The 18929-nt window shown below is 32.5% G+C and overlaps 1 protein-coding gene across 6 annotated transcripts; it reads right to left on the bottom strand.

Moving 5' to 3' along the window:
- Nucleotides 1–1158: 1158 nt before the first annotated feature.
- On the bottom strand, nucleotides 1159–17704 carry LOC122401931 (zinc finger protein 271-like). 6 transcript variants are annotated; one of them, XM_043404372.1, is made up of 12 exons: nucleotides 17124–17703; nucleotides 16240–16345; nucleotides 15134–15529; nucleotides 14103–14620; nucleotides 13881–14022; nucleotides 13317–13649; nucleotides 12988–13232; nucleotides 12543–12808; nucleotides 8484–8705; nucleotides 6435–6518; nucleotides 6133–6350; nucleotides 1159–5491 (listed from the first exon to the last, which is right to left on the bottom strand). In XM_043404372.1, the coding sequence occupies exons 2-12, from the start codon at nucleotides 16288–16290 to the stop codon at nucleotides 5015–5017; spliced, it is 2952 nt and encodes a 983-aa protein (XP_043260307.1). In that variant the 5' UTR covers nucleotides 16291–16345; nucleotides 17124–17703; the 3' UTR covers nucleotides 1159–5014. The 6 variants fall into 6 exon arrangements, with proteins under 6 accessions (XP_043260307.1, XP_043260303.1, XP_043260306.1 ...); XM_043404368.1 differs by having other exon boundaries at nucleotides 1159–4021; nucleotides 4970–5491; nucleotides 6133–6518; nucleotides 17124–17702; XM_043404371.1 differs by having other exon boundaries at nucleotides 6133–6518; nucleotides 15134–15340; nucleotides 15422–15529; nucleotides 17124–17702.
- Nucleotides 17705–18929: the final 1225 nt, after the last annotated feature.

Below are 18929 nucleotides of genomic sequence, written 5' to 3'. Positions count from 1 at the left end.
TGTCGATTTTTCTTTAAAATTTGTTTTTCATTTTAATTATATTTGTTTGACACTCTACGGAAATGTTGTTTAATACTTTTTACTACGAGGTACACCTCGTCTATGGAAAGACATCGAAACATTTGATTTTTTCATAATTTTAATATTAATCTATGTTAATAAACAGTTGAACGATAACATAAATCATGTGTTTCATTCGAAATGCAAATATGACATCAATAAAACCGGTTTAAATAATAAAACTTTTTCCATAAGAAAAATTAAATTGCGATTCATGATTCCGTTTGCAAGTTTGATCTTAAGAATCGTGAATATTTTATATTTTTTGAGTTGATATTAACTGATCAGCGACCACGAATTTTCAAGTTTTCGCATTTTCATGAAATCATTATTTATACTAAAGAGATTTTTATTTATAATAGAACTAAAACATGGGAAATTATTACATATAAGACAGGACACATAGCGTTCACATTTAACATAACACCAGTGTATATTGTGTCACAACTGGGATACATAATATTACAATGGTGCATAATAAAATTCTATACATATTTTGTTCTATCTAAAGTAAATTATATTTTGAATGCTCTCTTTCACCATCATACTTCGCTTTGAATCAAAGCGTTTTCAAGATTTTTATTATCATCGAAATGATGCGATCGTGACAGGATGTAGGAAAAATTGCATAAAACAATAGGTACGTATGTTAACGTAAAAGTAAATATAATAGTATCAATCATCCCGCTCGCGTATGTACTTACTATAACTGCATTAAGTCGCTTCGATTCAAAGAGAACAGCTGGATCTGATATTTGCTTGCTGTTTTTTTAAAACAAGCACGAAACTAAATCTCTTAAAAGCATGAACCAACTCTTAATTTTATTTTTGTAACGTATATTATTAATAATAATAATTCATATAAACATTATTTCTATTTATTCCTTGTTAAAGTTTTTTTTAGCAAATTGCAAGGAGCGATGCCACGATTAAATTGCAAAGGAATTCATTACACGTGCCATTGGACACATTTACATGTTCCAAGTATGTTCGGTACTGCATCACATTTTTCATATCTTTTCAAATCGTGTTTTTTTTTTATATATACATAATGTATATAAGCGCGAGCAATATATATATTATACATATATAGTTTCCTCCTTTATAGACGTATCTTTGCACTAACTTCGCGTTTCTTTTTTTTTTTTTCTTACGAATATAGTGAAAATTTTACGTTCGGTATGTGACAGATTTATGTCACCTCGTACAGTGACCCTGCAGTATAATTAGTTTTTTTCCCCCTCGTTACTTTAAATAGTATATGATATCTAATTGTTTGAATATACTTAATAATATTTGTCGTAATATATTAATCTAGACTCCTACGGAGTGACGAACATTATCGCACACGAAAGTCCATTTGTCACATGCACCCGCGTTTATAAGTTTCTCATCGTCTTGTTCTTGTCTATTCAATAATTATGAATATCATACATAATCAATATAAGCTTGGTAATGCGGCAACCGGTAAGACGCAGTTGCGAATTTTTGTAGAGGAATTGAACGTACGTTTTGATGTCAAGTGCTCTTTTAAATACGTAGTATATTTAGGTAACTTAGCACGACAACGACGTCGCAGAACCAAGCTTACGATTTTATCTTGTCTTAAATGTAAATACGAAATACATGGCCTTACAAGACTGCTAGAGTCGTAACATTTTTTCTTTTGATATAGACAATAGACAAGCACTGTTAATTATTTTAAAATTAACTTTAAAAACCAAAAAAATTCGAAACAATAATTCGAGTACAGATAAACGCACTGAATTCCTATCGTTTGTCAATTTTTTCTTCCTATTTAAAATCCGGTGTAATAGTGGTATTCAATGCAGACGTCTCTTAAGCGAAATCAGCATAGTTATATTGCACTCAATTATAATAATTATGATTAAATGAAAAACAATAATTATTGCTAAAAACGGGCAATTGATGCAGAATTGGTATACGCATAAAATATAAATCTTTTTTTTAAAGTTAAACATAATTTTCACATTAAACTAAACTGCACGCCAATTGGGTAAAACATAAAAGTAAATATTTAAGTAATCTGAAAATTATGTGTTATTAAATATATAGTAGCTTTCTCAGTCCTATTTACATAGATTTTTTTTTTATGAAAATAATAAAACATTTTAATTTTTATCGTGTCCGATTTGTGTGTACTGAAAAACGAAATTTCTTATTTACAATAGTCCTCGCTTGTATACGATAATTTTTCACCCGCTTAAAGGCAACGATATTGATTCCGTTAATGTTTTTGTTTATTCAGAGTAAGCAACTCGATGACTAGCGCGACCGTCGTACAATTAACCAATTTTATTAATGCGTCTAAACACCACTGAAATATCGAATTCCTGAGAATTACAGAAAGTTGTTTAATTCTTAAAACATTGTAAGGTAACTAACTTCCTTGAAATTATATACAACCATGAAGGCAAATAGTCTTCAAATTTGGCATGAACTTGGTACAAAAGATAACAAAATATTTCTCCTATAGTTGATTGATGGAACATTTTTTTTAAAAGACTGGTATATTTAACGTTCGACAGATGTAAAGCAATTATCAAGGCTCATTGATACTTACAAAGTACTAAATCATTTTAAAATAAAAGTTTAATGTCAAGTTATTATTTATCGACAATAATTAATATTGTTTATAGTCTGAAAATTTGCGCTAGATTTGACCAAAGTATATAGCATTTATAAAATCAATAAAGTTACGTTTATTTTGATTTATTTTTAGCTGTAATAAATTTTTTTCTTTATTGTAAATGAAACCTTCAATGTTCATCAACACGGACAGTTACTGCTCATTCGTGAATTAAATAATGCAATAATTAAAATTCTACTGTACATTACAAAATCCTGTTTTCATATCATTATAAAATCTGAGATGGACGCTAACAACGAACGATGGCATACTGTACTCTTTTATTTAAAGACGCAATTAATGTATTTATCTGTATTCGAGTCATTTTCAATAAGAATTTCTCACAAATTATTCGCAAATAATTCGTCATCACTATCATCGTTATATAAATCTATTTTTATTCATTCGAATAAAATTATATACAACTATTTACATAGAATTATATACGACTATTTAAATGCTTTAACAAGAAACAAATGATTGCGACTATCTCGTTCGAATTGAACGCGAGACTAAAAATTATGATAAAACGTTACAAATTTACCGATAAACGAGACTAGCAGAAAAATAAAATAAAACAAATAAATTTAGATTAAAATCGAAACAAGTGAGAGTTTTATTCCAGTGAAATTAGATATATGCCTACATTTTTGTTTTTAATAGCTAAGGCTGAATTCTTGGTACACCACAGTTTTCATAAAATCACCATATTTGTACTATTGACTGTATGTATATGCGAGGCTAGGCCTCGGCTAGGGATGAAAGAAATACCGACCTTTGGGGGAAAAAAAGAATTGCCTTTTTCAGATGTACGGAAACGAGTGGAAATTCAGTTGCATACAAGCGAGAAACACTGTATTTTTAAAGTAAATGTATAGAATGATTCTAAAATCTGGAACAAATTATAGTTTTTTTTGTAAACATAAATACAAAAAGTTATACAGGGAAAAGTTTAATATCTTTCAATAGGGACTATTGTAACATGAAACATGTAACAAAAGTGTACAAATAAGTGCATGTGCATACAGTACTTGTATCGTTGCACTAAAATGAAAGATTACATTATATCAATTTTGTGTATATTTACTTGGACGAGAGTTACCAGTTTTTAGAATCACACTCTATAGAATAAGTGAATTCGTGTGTAGGAGCCTAGAAAAAAGGGCACGGACGATGAAATTTAAACTAAAAACCTTCGATTGTGATTGTTAACCGGCCGCTTTATCACTGTGTCGTCGATGATCCTTCGATATCCTGGTCTTTAGAGCTCCTTTTCTTGAATTGGAGAATCCGATCCCACGCGTATAATATCTTTCGCAAAAGATATTTCAGAACATATCAATTAGACACACTTAGTAAACGTGTACGCCTATCAACATATTCCGACTATAAAATTAGAAATACCACTCTGAATCTAACGAGATCACCTAATATTATAAAAGCGACAGCACAAAATGTAATTTAATGCAAAATTAACCACTGAACTACGGCGGTTGTAAATAATTGCTTCTGCGTTTAACGTTACAACTAATTTGAAAGGAACAACTTTCGTGAAACTCGAAGAAATAAACGATGTTTTATAAAACGATGCGTTCATTGTATAATTTGAATTAAAAATACATTTTGTACTTCAAGCAAACATTTTGATAAATTCTTCAAATTACGATCATACTATCCGGAATATATCGCACGTTATATATTACGCCAAATTCTGCCTTTTCCCACTGGGTAGATACGCTTATTTTGTTTTATAACGAAATTATTGTATAAAAGTAATACAGCGACATATTGCTACTACAATTAGCGTCTAATTGTAGTTTAATTAACAGCGAAATTTTCTGTGTGCCTATCACTGAATCGCATAAGTCCTGAGTTTGCATAGTAAGTGGAACGTGAAAACGTCGAATATGCTTCCTTCCATAAACAATCTACTAAAGGTATTATACAAAAAAAAAAAAAAAAAAGAAACAAAGAAATTCAAACTTTGGATGATACACTGCTATTATAACAGCGGTTACTGTTCAATGTTAAGTTCATATGAACTTCTTTGCACATAGCTACAGGCGAATATTGCGGCAAACGTTTTGAAACGAAGACAATGTTTGTAGTTACAACATTCACGATGATACTACTGCGATGCGATAACACTTCTTTTTTTTTTTAATCAACTTTCATGGCCATAGAAACCACAGGTCTTTAAAAACTGAATGACGCACTTTTATAATCAACAATACAAACGTTCATTATGTATACACTCACTTTTTCTTTCATCAAATGCTTTCACATCCTTTCTCTTGATTTGGTTTAGTAGGAGGTCAATACACCGGGTGGAGTAGGCACAACGACCGTGTGTTGTGGTACTACTGGAGGCGGCGCTGGCGGCGCCAATGGATGCCCGACCAAAACTGCCGCCGCCGGGATCGGCAGAACGCCAGACTGAGGAATGGCCGACGGTGTGCTAACTTGTGTCGGTGGTCCTTCGGCTGCATGCTTTCTCAAATGTCTCAACATATTGCCCTTCTCGACAAAAGTTTTCCCACAGTCCGGACAGCTGTGCGGTCGCTCGTCCGAATGCGATCGCCTGTGGGACACCAAGTGCCCTTTGCACATGAAGTCTTTCGGACAAAGATCACAACGGAATGGCCTCTCGGCATTGCTTCCTTTATTATGCGAACGCATGTGAAAAAGTAGATTGCCCTTTAGCGGGAAGCTTTTACCACATTCTGTACATACGAACGGACGTTCACCAGTATGGCATCGCATATGATTTACAAGATGTTCCTGTAACAAAATGAAACAAAAAAAAAATCTTGAAAATCGTTTTATCGCATCAATGTTATTTTTTTTTAATTTGATTAATTCCAAGATTTTGTTATTGCAATTAACTCTTCGACTGTGATGCTTTCTGATCCAGAACCAGAGTCTTTGTACTGATATCATTGAATTAACACGTTGACTGCCAACTTAGAACGACAAAATTGTTTACGAGACCAGAACTTTGATTTTAGACAATTGTAAACTACATAACTTAAAACTTATCATAGTACCAAGTAGAAGCCTATTAAAATTTATTTTCTTTAACATTTCAACTTGAGAATTAATTGTTTCTGTTCCACTGTTAAAAGTTCTGTCACCCATATATGGATGACGTGGCAGTCAAAGTGTTAAAGGCAACGATAATAGGAGTCATTTAGAATTAAAGTGACAAATCCTCAGGTTCTTTAGAATATAGAGCCTGTCTTTAGACTAACTTCTAATTTTCTCTTCATGTAAAAACGAATGGAATAAAAATTTCAGCGGATATATGATTTTAGAAGTATTTTCTAATAGAAAAGTTAGTAGTCAAAAGAATTACTGTTATATTAGAACTAACTAAAAATCTTATAATGTGGCAATGATATAAATTTTTAAAACCAACGTACCTTTCTTGTAAATGGCTTAGAACACACGTTACAACAGTGCGAGGAATCTCCGGTATGTTGTCGGAGATGATTATTGAGGTGTTCTTTCCTAGTGAACGTCCTCTGACAGAATTCACACCGGTGGGGTGATTCGCCGGTATGGATTCGGACATGATTCGTCAAATGCTCCTTACGAGTAAATGACTTGGAGCAGAAGTGGCATCGATGTGGCGATTCGCCTGTATGTTGACGCACGTGATTTGTCAAATGTTCCTTCCTCGTGAAGGATTTGGTGCAATACTGGCACTTGTGCGGTGACTCACCCGTGTGTTGTCTGACGTGGTTCACCAGGTGATCCTTCCGCGTAAATGCTTTTGGACAGTACTGACAACGGAAGGGCGTCTCTCCTGTACAGTTTACAACGAATTCCGATATTTACTGATTATTTACACAACGAATTATCTTGCACAAGGTTTTTATTGCAATGCTTAAATAAGGCATATATCGAACCATCCATTATGAAGTAAATTTTGTTTATAGGCTATGGCATAAGACAGTGGTTCTTAATTTGTGGCCAACGGACCCTAAGAGGAGGCCATAGATGGATTTGTGAAGATCCACGAACGTTTATTAAGAATTACGAAATATTTTTGTTACGTACATTACATTTTAAAATATTAATATAATCCTTTCGGTGCTTCAAAATAGCTACAGCTATAGCGATAAATCTGTTAATGTATATTTCATTAATTGAATATTATAAATGTAAGCCGTTCGAATACTTTTGCGTATGAGCGTATAGAAATTTTCAAACAATTATTAACTTTTGTCGATAAGTGTATGCTTTAAATCGTGTCGTGTTTGGTTTCATTTTAATCGGAATAGTTTCATTAGCACGTTACTAAAATTTGTATTAATAAAAATTTGGTAATAAAAGAGTTTTATGTTGACACTCAAAAACATTTATTTAAATAATGAGTGTTAAGAGGGGTCCACGGAAAAAAGAGTTAAGAACCACTGGTCTAAGAGATGATCTTAAAGTTATAACAGAATTTTTATCAAAAGCAAAAATAAAAATAAAAATACAGATTTTTACAACGTCCGTTTCATCAAATATAAAGTGGGAATATAAGGAACTAATTCGATATTGCCATCTTCGTACATTGCACGGGAGGAAAATTGGATTGTACAGCAACAAATTTACCGAAGATATAGATCAATATTTAAATGAAATTTTTAGTTTTTGTAACATTGCATTTTTAAAACGAGATTATATCATAAACTTTCTCACGGTCAAACTAAATAATATAATGGTACGCCACCTATGAGATTGAATGAAAATGAGAATGGAACTATATACAAGTTTTAAAAATGATAAGAAGTTCACTGAACGTCTTTGGAATGTAAACGTATTGTGAATGTTTATAGCGATAGGATTCTGAAACAGTTAATAAAAAGCATGTATGAGAGCGGTGTATGAGGCAGAACAGTAAATGTCTCTAGGGATTTAATGAAATGGGATAATAATGATTAGATAACTAATTGTTACGTAGACACAATGTGACTTTGTTATACACGCACAATAAACGGATTATTCCCGGTATCATTGTAAATGAACTTCCTGACATGTATGTATACATGATCGCATGTATACGTTTCGCATGCAAGTATTGCAACTCAGAGTTAAACATCCGTTAGAAGCAAAATCGAGGATTGCGTCCCGAAAGCAGGGACCGAAATCTTTCTAGAAATAACCTGTTATTAACTGTTATATAAAGGCTTCGACCAAAATAGTTATGGAAAACCAGAAATAATACTTTAACCGTTACGAGGGAAAAACAGTTTCAATAAATTACCGATCACGGTTCTACAATAATATCATATTGGTTCTGAAACAGTTCTGTCTGTCGGGAAAGGTTCTATATTGGCTACATGATAACATTGTTTGTAAACAGTTGAACGAAATGAGCATTAGGTTTGGTTCACGATTGTTTTTCCACAGTATCGGTACGTAAAAATGATACTCGCATAACAGACAAGGGAACCGATATTTCTGTAAAACTGTAACCACAATCGATATTTACTTGGAATCTTTTTCACTCGTAACAGGTATAATATCATTTATAGCTGTTTGGAGAACCGAAACCTTTGTTGTAACAGTTTTCAGTCCCCGCCCGAAAGCACAATTGAACGTGATTGATTCTTGGACGAACACGAGCGTTTTGGTGTGTGTTACATGACATTATGAAAGGTGACTCATCTCCCTAACGTGTTCCTTAACTAAATAATCTTCTAGCCATGGTATAACTACTCTTAGAGACAAATATTACAATCGGTTGTCCGTGAAGTGGACATCTGCCAACCGCTCTCACCTGTGTGTTGGCGGATGTGGTTAACAAGGTGTTCCTTTCTGGTGAACGATTTGGAGCAGAAGCCGCATCGGTGTGGAGACTCACCCGTGTGCTGGCGAACGTGGTTCAAAAGATGCTCCTTTCGCGTGAATGTCTTCGAGCAGAAATCACAGCGGTGCGGCGTCTCACCCGTGTGCCACATTATGTGGTTCGTGAAGTGCTCCTTTCTCGTAAAAGACTTACCTGCATTAGCAGCGTTAAACAGAACGAAAAACACCAATACTTCATTATACTGTAATACGAATGAAAAATATAAAACTGTCGTTTGAGTACATGTATGGGACGATTCCAAGACGATTAATTCGCCAATAAGAAATCTTTTTAAAAATGATCTTTTCCTTAATCAATTTACCTATAGTCAAAAATTATATTATCTTCTTTTATCCCCTTTTTACCAATGACGAATAATTTTTTACGCGTTAAAACATTTAAAATCTTAGAATGACCTGCTCGAATCTAAGATTTGAAACGGTATAATGCTTCTCCATCGTTATTGATTGACATGTGGTTTCAAGGATTCAGGAATAGTAATATAGTATTTCGTGAAAATACTGTGAAAATTTGGTAACCAGTATGTCGATGTATATTCGAGTCGTTATTAAAGCCAAAGACTGGTGGATCAAATATTAAGTTTACAAAAACTCAAGAGTTTATTGAAAATCAGTCGTGGTCCAAAACTGATTTTTATAAAAAAAATTTGTATCAATACGAATTTAATATTTTTCGTACGAAACCAAAGTGTTATGTATAATGCTACGTATTTTATATTTTTGCGTTCTATGCTCAAATATTGTGTATGTGTTCAGTTTTGCTCTTTTCTATAAAATAATTGCAATGTAAAATTCAGAAAGTAATTCTTTGATTGACGTAATTTGCGCGGACCCTACATTTTCATATGTCGCGGGCGATAGCAGTTAACGCGAGAATAACAATTACTTTATTTTGTGTATGCATTTTTACGATTAACGGTAGGAAAATTCTGCTTACGTATCTTTAGGTATGAAGTCTTCTTCTTGATATTTATTTTATAATACAACGACTTTGTTCGTTTTTTTTTTTTATAGCGATTTTGTTAACATATACGAAATAGAACTTCATTTGTAATCTGAATTGGTATTGGAAAAGTGAATCTGAAAACGTAAATCTAAGGGAACAAAGTGTTTATCTTAAATATGACAAATAATGTATAATTTATTATGTAAGTTGTAACAGTCTACACGGCGTATGTAAATTTAATTACCGAATAAAAACTATTAACACGCGATTTAAGCTGACGAGAGTTGTTAAATAACACGATGCTAATTTCAACTTATGTCTTATCATGTTTCGAAAAACGAGAGATGTTTTTTTCGGAATTTATTAGAGAGCTAAATGTGATTTTATAGAAGGAAAAATGAAACAAATGAAAAATCTTCCGTGATTTGTATTAGTTGAACGTGAATGTTAATTCTACGATTGATTACTATTTGTAAATGTTAATGGTGAAAATCAATGCCAAAAAACGACATTACTTGTGGAATGACCTAGCATAACCGCGGTTCGGTTGATTTTTGGTTGACAGAATGTTGTAAGTATAGATCACGTGTCACAAGACCACAGAATACCTATGTTTGAAAAGTGTCGTAAGTGCGGGACGACGTGAAACAAGGTACGCCTGTACTCACTAAAGAACATTCAATTAAATACAAACTATTAAAAGCAAAGAGCTATAATTTCAATATAATATGTCAATATCAATATAACAAAATAGCTAAATGGCGTAACAAACGTTTTCGAATAAATATTAAGTATTTGAATCCAATGTGCATGTATAACCCTATTTTACTCCAAATCGTATATTTTGCATTTTAAAAAAAATATGGAGCGAATAGAATAATATACTATTTAAAGTTTAAATTATCGCGACAATGATATAACAGTGTCAAACTAATACTGATTGTTGGTGTAAATTTCGAAAGTAAAACCATATCTTGTTTACATGAAAATAAAACGTATAGCAATATGTACCAACCGCTTATATTTACGAAATAGTAAGTCATGTCATCAAAGTTTGTGGTGGAGAGCAGATGCAGTATCCCGAAGGTGTACGAAACAGCAACAAACTTCCCGTCACAACAATAACCAAGAAAGAAATAATACACGCCGGCCAAAGACTCTGGCAATTCTAAGGTTAGAGAGGCGCTTTTATAAAGGAATGCGCGCGACCTGCGACAGGGGGTAGGCTAGTTACGATGCGCGATCAATTCTCACGAATTTTATTTCAGTTCCATAAACCTACAAACCGGCGTGCTTAAAGTACATTTGCAGTAACTTCGAGGCGCAAAACGCAATAAACAAACTCTATTTTTCGCCTGACGATAACAACTTGTACATTAAGCTCGATCATTTTACGCCATTACGATTTCAAATTTGTAAAAATCGTTTAAATAAAAATTAAACATTCCGTAATTGAAATAGTATGGTTTATTTACCACTGGTCAATAAACTGTTAGCAATAGGTTGTATTCTTTAGAATTAAACTGTCGTCCCATTTATTTTTGTATTATTGAGATAGGAAATAACAGGAAAAAGAATGAAATATTCGACTCTGATTTGAAAAATATAAGGTTTCGAGCGCAGTAAATTAAAGTATGCGTATGTTGAAACAGAACACATTTTTTTTTTAAATTTAATACGTAGAGATACGTAAAAAAAAAAATTTACTAACGAAATTAAGAATAAGTCATAGCCAACATGGAACATAAATCTTAATTTCATTACTAATTTTAATTTTGTATAACCACTAATGATTTTATGATATTCTGGAATCGTCCCATCATGTTTTATGTTTAAATTATTATATATCCTTTCATAGGTATACATAAATGCAGTTTTCTTTGTGGCTACAGATTTTTAGATCAGATCAAATGTTTTGATTTCTTTTGTTACATTATCAAATTTCAAAATCTATGTATGTAACAATTATACAGTTAGATAAATGCTTTGGGAATTACGACTAATGATTTTTAGCGAATCCAACAAATACTTGGACTTTTAAATTTAATACTTTGCACTGTTTTCTTTGAAGCAGTATGACAAGCTAAGTCGTAAATTCAGTTATACAACGTGCTTATTTAAATGTATTATGTGTGGCAGTTTGAATTCAAAATAAAATCTTTATGTATATTTCTTTTGTTTCTATAAACGTGGTATTAGATATTTGTTTAAAATATATTTCAAGATATAAATATAATTTGTATATAATTATGGAATGCATAAGATCTATGCATGTATGAAATTTGGTCAATGGATATATATAAAATAAAAAGCATTATTTTAATTTCGTTCTACAATCGCTTAATAACTTTCATCCCTATTTTTACCTCTATCCCTAGGATTGCACATAAATAATATATATGTATATATGTATACATATACATATATATATTTGTTAACACAATTGTATCTAAACGGCTCAATGGATTCCAATGAAACTTTATATTTAAGTTCTATGTACTTAACTCGAGATCTGATTGGAATTTTAGCAAAATTAATCCATGGATAATGGATTAGAAGGATACCTTGTGTAGTTTTTTGCTATATATATATTCGTTATTAATAAATTTTTTTTTAAATGTTTAGAATAAATCTTAGAAAAAATTAAATGAAACCTGATGAATTCATTGCATACAAAACCACATTAAGAACAATACACTATAAATATTGTAATTAAAATATATATATATACAATGAAGTTAACCTTGAGATCTCTTCATCTACAGGAAAACAAAATTTTAAACTGTCATAATACGTTTCTTTTTATACTGTACAACCTTTGTAAACAACATTTTTTTCTATGTCTAAAAAGGACAGAAACATCTCAGGTGAACGAAGATTTTGTCTAAATCTGTATAGTGCAGATATTATTTTTATGAGAAAATGTATTCATTAAGTATATTATATGTCATATTATGCAAATATGTAGAAACAGCGTGTCATAAACATAATACTTCACGCTAATGAAAAAAATGGACTACTTACCGCATATTTCACAACGAAATGGTGTATCATTGGTATGTGAACGCATATGGTTTGCAAGATGTTCTTTACGTGTGTACTTCTTGCCGCAGGCTTGACAATGATGAGGAGTTTCTCCTGTGTGCCACATAACATGGTTCATAAAGTGTTCTTTGCGGGTAAAACTCTTTTTGCAAATATCACATCGATGCGGTGTTTCACCCGTGTGTTTCCGAACATGATTTACCATATGTTCTTTTCTGGTAAATGTCTTTGAACAGTATTGACACCTAAGACACAATAAAAGAATCAAAACATTAAAATTGTAAAAATATTAAAATTCCTATAGCTGTTTCGTGAATTTAATAGGTATTCTTATTATTAGTACAAAGAGTCAATTTTCGTTGATCTACTTAACCGAAGAATATTATCCTAATTATCCTACATGAAACAAAATAGATGCATTTACCTATACGGTGTTTCTCCCGTGTGACAACGAGTATGATTATCCAAATGTTCTTTCCTCGCAAAGCTCTTTCCACATACTGTACAATTGTATGGTTTGTCGGTAGCGTGTCGTTTCATATGACGCTCTAATGAAGGCGCATTTGCAAATACATGAAAACACACTGTACATGTAAACATGGATCCACCCAAGTGACATTTACCATGGCGTGTTAAATCGTTCGCGTTCAAAAATGCTTTGCCGCATACCTGCACAGTTCAATGTATTCCACATGTAGTAAACGAAAATCGAATATACAAAAAATTATACGAAAACTACGATTTCTTACGTACCTGACAAGTAAACGGTTTTCTTTCTGTATGATATCGACGATGTACGATAAGCTGATAGCGAAATTGAAAGATTTTTCCACATATTTCACAAGCATGGCTGCCAACTGATACGGGTGACGCACTTGGTCCGGGCGTAGCTTCGCCGTCGCTCGATTTAATATCGAATTTATTTAATTGAACTTGTTGTACGATTGGCGTTCCATTCTGTATAGTGGTAACTGTTTGAGTAGGAACAGTACTTCCGACTAAGGTTGTACCAGCTGCTATTTCACTTTGTAACTTTCCAAATACTTCGTGATATGCCAAAAGCTGATTGATGTCCTCAACATTCACCTGAAAAATACAATACAGATTTTACAATTAAACATTGTACGTTATTGTGAGCGTGTCACGAAAAAATTAATAGAAAATTGAAAATGAATTGGAGTTTCTATTATATAAGATGCGCCACAGGGTGTCTCACGCAAATGGGAAAAGGTATTTTTATAAATATATTTTTAAAACGATTAGAGATACGAAAGACTGTTAAAATACTGCTCTATAACGTGTTATAATGTTGTTTACCTTATACATATTTTGCACCATTTCAACACCAAGAGTCTTTGCTAAGTCTTGCTCGTTTCCAGCACTGATTTTTACAACTGAACCATCGGCTGTCCTTACATCCATCATATGACCTCCTGGTTTTAAATCTGGCACTTGAAATCTATACAAACATTGTAATATCGTTTGTTACGTTATAAAAAATTATTATATTCAATATAGAAATAAACCATATAAACGTACTGTGTCATATTTAGTTGACGCAGCTCCTTTTCTTTTTCTGGTTTTTCCGAATTGCTCTGACTTCCACCTTCGGTCGAAGAATTCCCACTTATATTTACGCCAATTTGTTGTTGTTGCTGTTGTTGTTGCATAAGACTTTGTTGCAGATCTTGAGACGTTTGTAACTGAAGATCACATTGTACTTGACAGTGAACTTGATTGTCGCTACAACGTTCAGTTGTGCAACTACCACCTTCATCTTTTACTTTGTTATCATCTCTCTGTGCGTTTTGATTATGTGTAGTTGGTCCATTATTCTGAGCATTTTGATGATTTTGCATTTGATGGTGAGATTGCTGTTGTTGTTGTTGTTGAGGTTGCTGCTGCTGCTGCTGTGGCTGTTGTTGCTGCTGATGCAGCTGTTGCTGTTGTGCCTGCATTTGTTGTTGCATTTGTGCATGTGCTGCCTGTAAATGACTGACGCTGGCAGGTAAATGTGGTCCATCTAAATTAAGGCCTGGCAGAGAAACTGGAATCTGCTAAATAAAATATAAAAAAAAAAAATATTACAAAATACTTTTTTTCAAATAATGAATTATAATTTCAAAAATCAAATGACTAAAAACATTAAGAATTTTAATCAAACGCATTTTGCATTATATATATATATATATATATTTTTGTTTGTTCACTAACATACCGTAAACTGGATTACAAACATAATAATAGTAAAAATATTGTGTCAGTAATAAAATGTACACTACATATTTTATATAAATTACAGCAACTAACATACAATAATATGCAATGAAAAGAGAATATAAAATAATAAACAAACTTTAATTAAAGAAGCCATATTTCAAATTATAAACGTAACATTGCAAATACGTCCTACATATTTAGTACAATACATACTTTTCTACCTACTCACACTTACATTAACTTACATACAACTTAGTATGTTACCACAATCCCTGAAAAGAAGATTCTAATCTGGATCCTCTATAAGCTATACTCAATAACTAGACTTGCATACCTCTAAATAAACAAACCTGTGGATTTGGTTGTAAAGAACTATGATGACTGCTACTGCTAACTGAAGGTTGATGATGATGATGTGTAGGTGTTGACTGATGGTGCGAACTGGAAGTCAACGCCATTTCTTGATTCAATGAAGAGGCTGATTCTTTGGAAGATGCCTCTCCACCTCCACTACTCCTATGTGAGGAGTTGTGGTGGGAATGGTGATAGACTGAGACCTGAGGTAGCGGTCCAGGAAACAGATTGGTCAGGACCCAATATTTAGCTACCGAGGAGGCTAACGCTACGGCTGTACCTACACGCAGGTCCGCGGATGAATGGGGGGTACTCCCTACATTGCCAAGACTAGTTGTAGTAGCCAGACCACCTGGGTATGAAGGACGACCACTTTGACCCGCGTTTACATCCTACCAATATACATTCAAACATTTGTACAACATTGATAGGGCATGCAGCAGCATGCACCAGGCTCAATCCCAATTTACAAATGCGCTACTTTCCAGTTTTCCAATAAATTTGCATAACCAGTACCAATATCAAGATTCATTATGTACAAGAAACGTGTGCCAGCAAAATAAACCTTTGACCCCATTTGCAAAGCTATTGAAAATATATTTTAATGCTCAAAAATTATATATTATTTGTACTAACTATTTTTATACAACTCACTTGAATTTTATAAATATATTATGCATATTTGGAATCCATTATTCTTAATATACAAAAATATGTGCTTCTGTAAATATTTCATATTATGAGAAGTACAAGTAAATATAAAATATTCAAACGTAAACTAGTTTATTTGAAAAAGCCACAAGCAATTAAATTTACTTAGAAAGTACCATAATTTAAACACGAGTTTCATCATTTATATAAAATTTTGTTTTATACTGCAAAATGTGATTAAGTAAAATATTAAAATAATGTTAAATGAATAAAACTAAATTTGAAAAAATAACTGATACAAATTAATGTACCAAATTTCATAAATTACTAACGATTATAATAATAATGTTAACCTACCCTATGATATTTCAGGATTCTAATTTTAATATAATATATCAGTTACGCATTTGTGGCTTGGTAAATAGCCTGCTTCAAATGAAAATATTCTTACCTCTTGTTGTGCCTGCGTAGCCGCTGGCAATGCATGCTGCTCACTATTCATCTTTGTTCACTGGAGAATACTAACTAAATGTTCCTGATATATTTCGTTTCTCACCCTGCAAAACAAAAATTAATTCAACAATTACTAATTAATAATAATTTATTTTCTTATACAAAATACAATATTCCATATCATATTTATGTAAATCTTATGTTACTCATAAAATACTAACGATTATTAATAAACTATATGTTCTTTAAAAAAAAAAAAATAACATTACATATGATTAACAGAATAGCTACGTTGCCCTTTGACCTGTGGGAACAGGCTGGCAAAATAAATCCTACAATTTAACCTCGAAATCAATTAGTTTAACATCGATAGAAGAAACGATACTTCGAATATAACGAATTCAAACGAATTCGATAGGCATAAATTTATTATTATATAATGTTGATACGGTAGGTTGATATCGCAAAAAGAAATAATCGACATACTATAAAAATAAGAAAGTAGTTATTTTAACCTCGCAAATATTTAAGAGTTTTTTGTCGAGTGAGCGGGAAAAGGTGAGTCATCTGATACAATCGTTCAAAGATGATAAAGACAAATAGTGAAACACTAAAATGGTAGCGTACCAACGGTTTGTACAAGTACGCAGCTGTGTTCCCATATTTGCCAGGACTTGCCGCAGATCCCCCCGCACTTACGAGAGGATTCACGGGCACCATCTTCTGGTGTCTTAGGCATATGACGCGTCAATTATCGTGACTCGTAGAACGAGGACAAGAGGTCACAAAATGGAGGTTCCTCGGGATTCGGGGTAAGGGGTTTATAGAAACCGAACGAGAGAGCCAAAGCGATAATCGAAAGAGTTCGGAGGGTGGACTCACGTGGTGTACGGTGCCATCGGCGGTTCTGGCATCTCGCTTCGTCGGCCCTAGGCCGTCTTGTACACAGGGCGACACGCGTCCCGATGCAGGGGGGGACGCCTTTCGCCGCCTCTCGACGTCTCACCTCGCCATGGGTACCCACAAGCAAATCCCTGATAATGGCCACGCGCCCTCGCCCTCCACCTCCACAATATATTTGAAGCAAAGTCCGCGAAGCTTAGGAAACGGGGCTGCCAATTTTTACTCAGATGGATGCTAAACGGCGCAAGAATTTCACGAAAACGCTGGCAAGAGCCTACGTGCTCGCGGTTAACAGAAAATACGACGACTGTCATGGCGTCCCTCGCCCACCCCGCAGGAACTTACGCGCTAGCAGTATCATTTAGTCGGCCACCTTCTGATCACCTCCTATGCAGAAATCACTTAACGAATAAACTTGCCACAATGAAAAATGATTTCCTGCCGAAATTTTATGAAAATAAACCGTCCGATTTATAATACGAGAAAATGAAATATGTCAAGTGCTCTTTGTTATTTCATTCGGTATGCGCGCGCAACATCCGGCTGCGTGCGCCATTCGATCACTTCCTGTATCAAATCCCGCCAATTTGAAAACATATTGATATCAATGTACTTACATTTTTAGTCTACTAATTTCGTTTATGATTGGTTGAAATATATTCGAGGATTTCGATAGTTATAGTCAGAATTTATAAATTATAAATTGTTTTGTTTTTTATAATTATCACTACTACGTACTTTAGTTGAAATGAAAATTTAATCAAATGATATCTGATAATAGATTAGTTTTGTGTAGTAAAAATAAATATGTAAATACATATATTTATAATGTTATTTGTCGGAGGCAAGAAATCCTTTATTACAAGTTCATATTTAAGGAAAATGTACTATAAAGGAAAAGGGTTACAACAAAAATTAATTTTTAATTTTTACATAGACATATATTATATTTAACATTTTCTTAGATTTACTAATAAATTGTCAATATTTACATCAATTTGTACATACAACTGACCATTTTGGTCTTTATACATAGGATGAGACATATAAAGTGATTTATGTGATTACTTTTAAAATTCGAGGTCATATTTTAAAAATTATCCATGTAGAAAATCTTTAATTAATAAACAGATATCGTAATAATCAAACAATTATTTTTCATGTGTAAATGTTGAAAATATTTAAGTATTTAAAAATGGAAGCTATATTATCTTTTAATGTATATACATGAAAAAGTACCATGAAAAATTGTCAGCCACATCAGTTTTTGATTTTATTGAAAGATAAAATATATAACATAATTAAATTGTACAATTTGCACGTGTCCTCAAACTTTGAATACAATCCCATTGATTAATTTATAAAAATCGTCTCATATAATAACATACAAATATATTTGTATACATGTATTTTTCGTGCAAAGTGTTTTGAAATATTTTGTTTTGGTAGTGGTATGTTGGTACACCAATGAAGAGTACTTTCATGAAATGTTTAAAATTGTTTTTATAAATTCGTTTCAGATATTTATGATATGAAGATATGATTTTATAAATCATATTCTTAGATAATAGGAAATATTGACTAGTATAGTAAATTATACAATAGTAATTATTAATTATACATACGATAGAAATTAAATAAAAAAATATCAACATATAAACGTTTACAATTATTTGGTATCATTATAAATATATCTACTATAGATATGCACAAGAAACTTAAGGTTTTTTTTTTTGGATCCTATATTTTTTTTGTTTGTAAAATATAATATGATCGATTGTTGGA

The sequence above is a fragment of the Colletes gigas genome, unplaced genomic scaffold (assembly GCF_013123115.1).
Source record: "Colletes gigas isolate AHSC1104 unplaced genomic scaffold, ASM1312311v1 Colletes_gigas_Sc00030, whole genome shotgun sequence".
Taxonomy (NCBI): Eukaryota; Metazoa; Arthropoda; class Insecta; order Hymenoptera; family Colletidae; genus Colletes; species Colletes gigas.
The sequence above is the reverse complement of the archived record's forward strand: the minus strand, read 5'-3'. Positions and strand labels throughout refer to the sequence as shown.

What these genes read in the sequence shown, in the direction of transcription:
- LOC122401931 (XM_043404367.1), bottom strand. Translation starts at nt 16,290, where the DNA reads ATGAATAGTGAGCAGCATGCATTGCCAGCGGCTACGCAGGCACAACAA. An exon ending in GAAAACCGTTTACTTGTCAG is followed by an intron (nt 13,233 to 13,316) that starts GTACGTAAGAAA and finishes TGAACTGTGCAG; the next exon opens with GTATGCGGCAAAGCATTTTT. An exon ending in CCACATCCGCCAACACACAG is followed by an intron (nt 6,519 to 8,483) that starts GTGAGAGCGGTT and finishes TAAACTGTACAG; the next exon opens with GAGAGACGCCCTTCCGTTGT.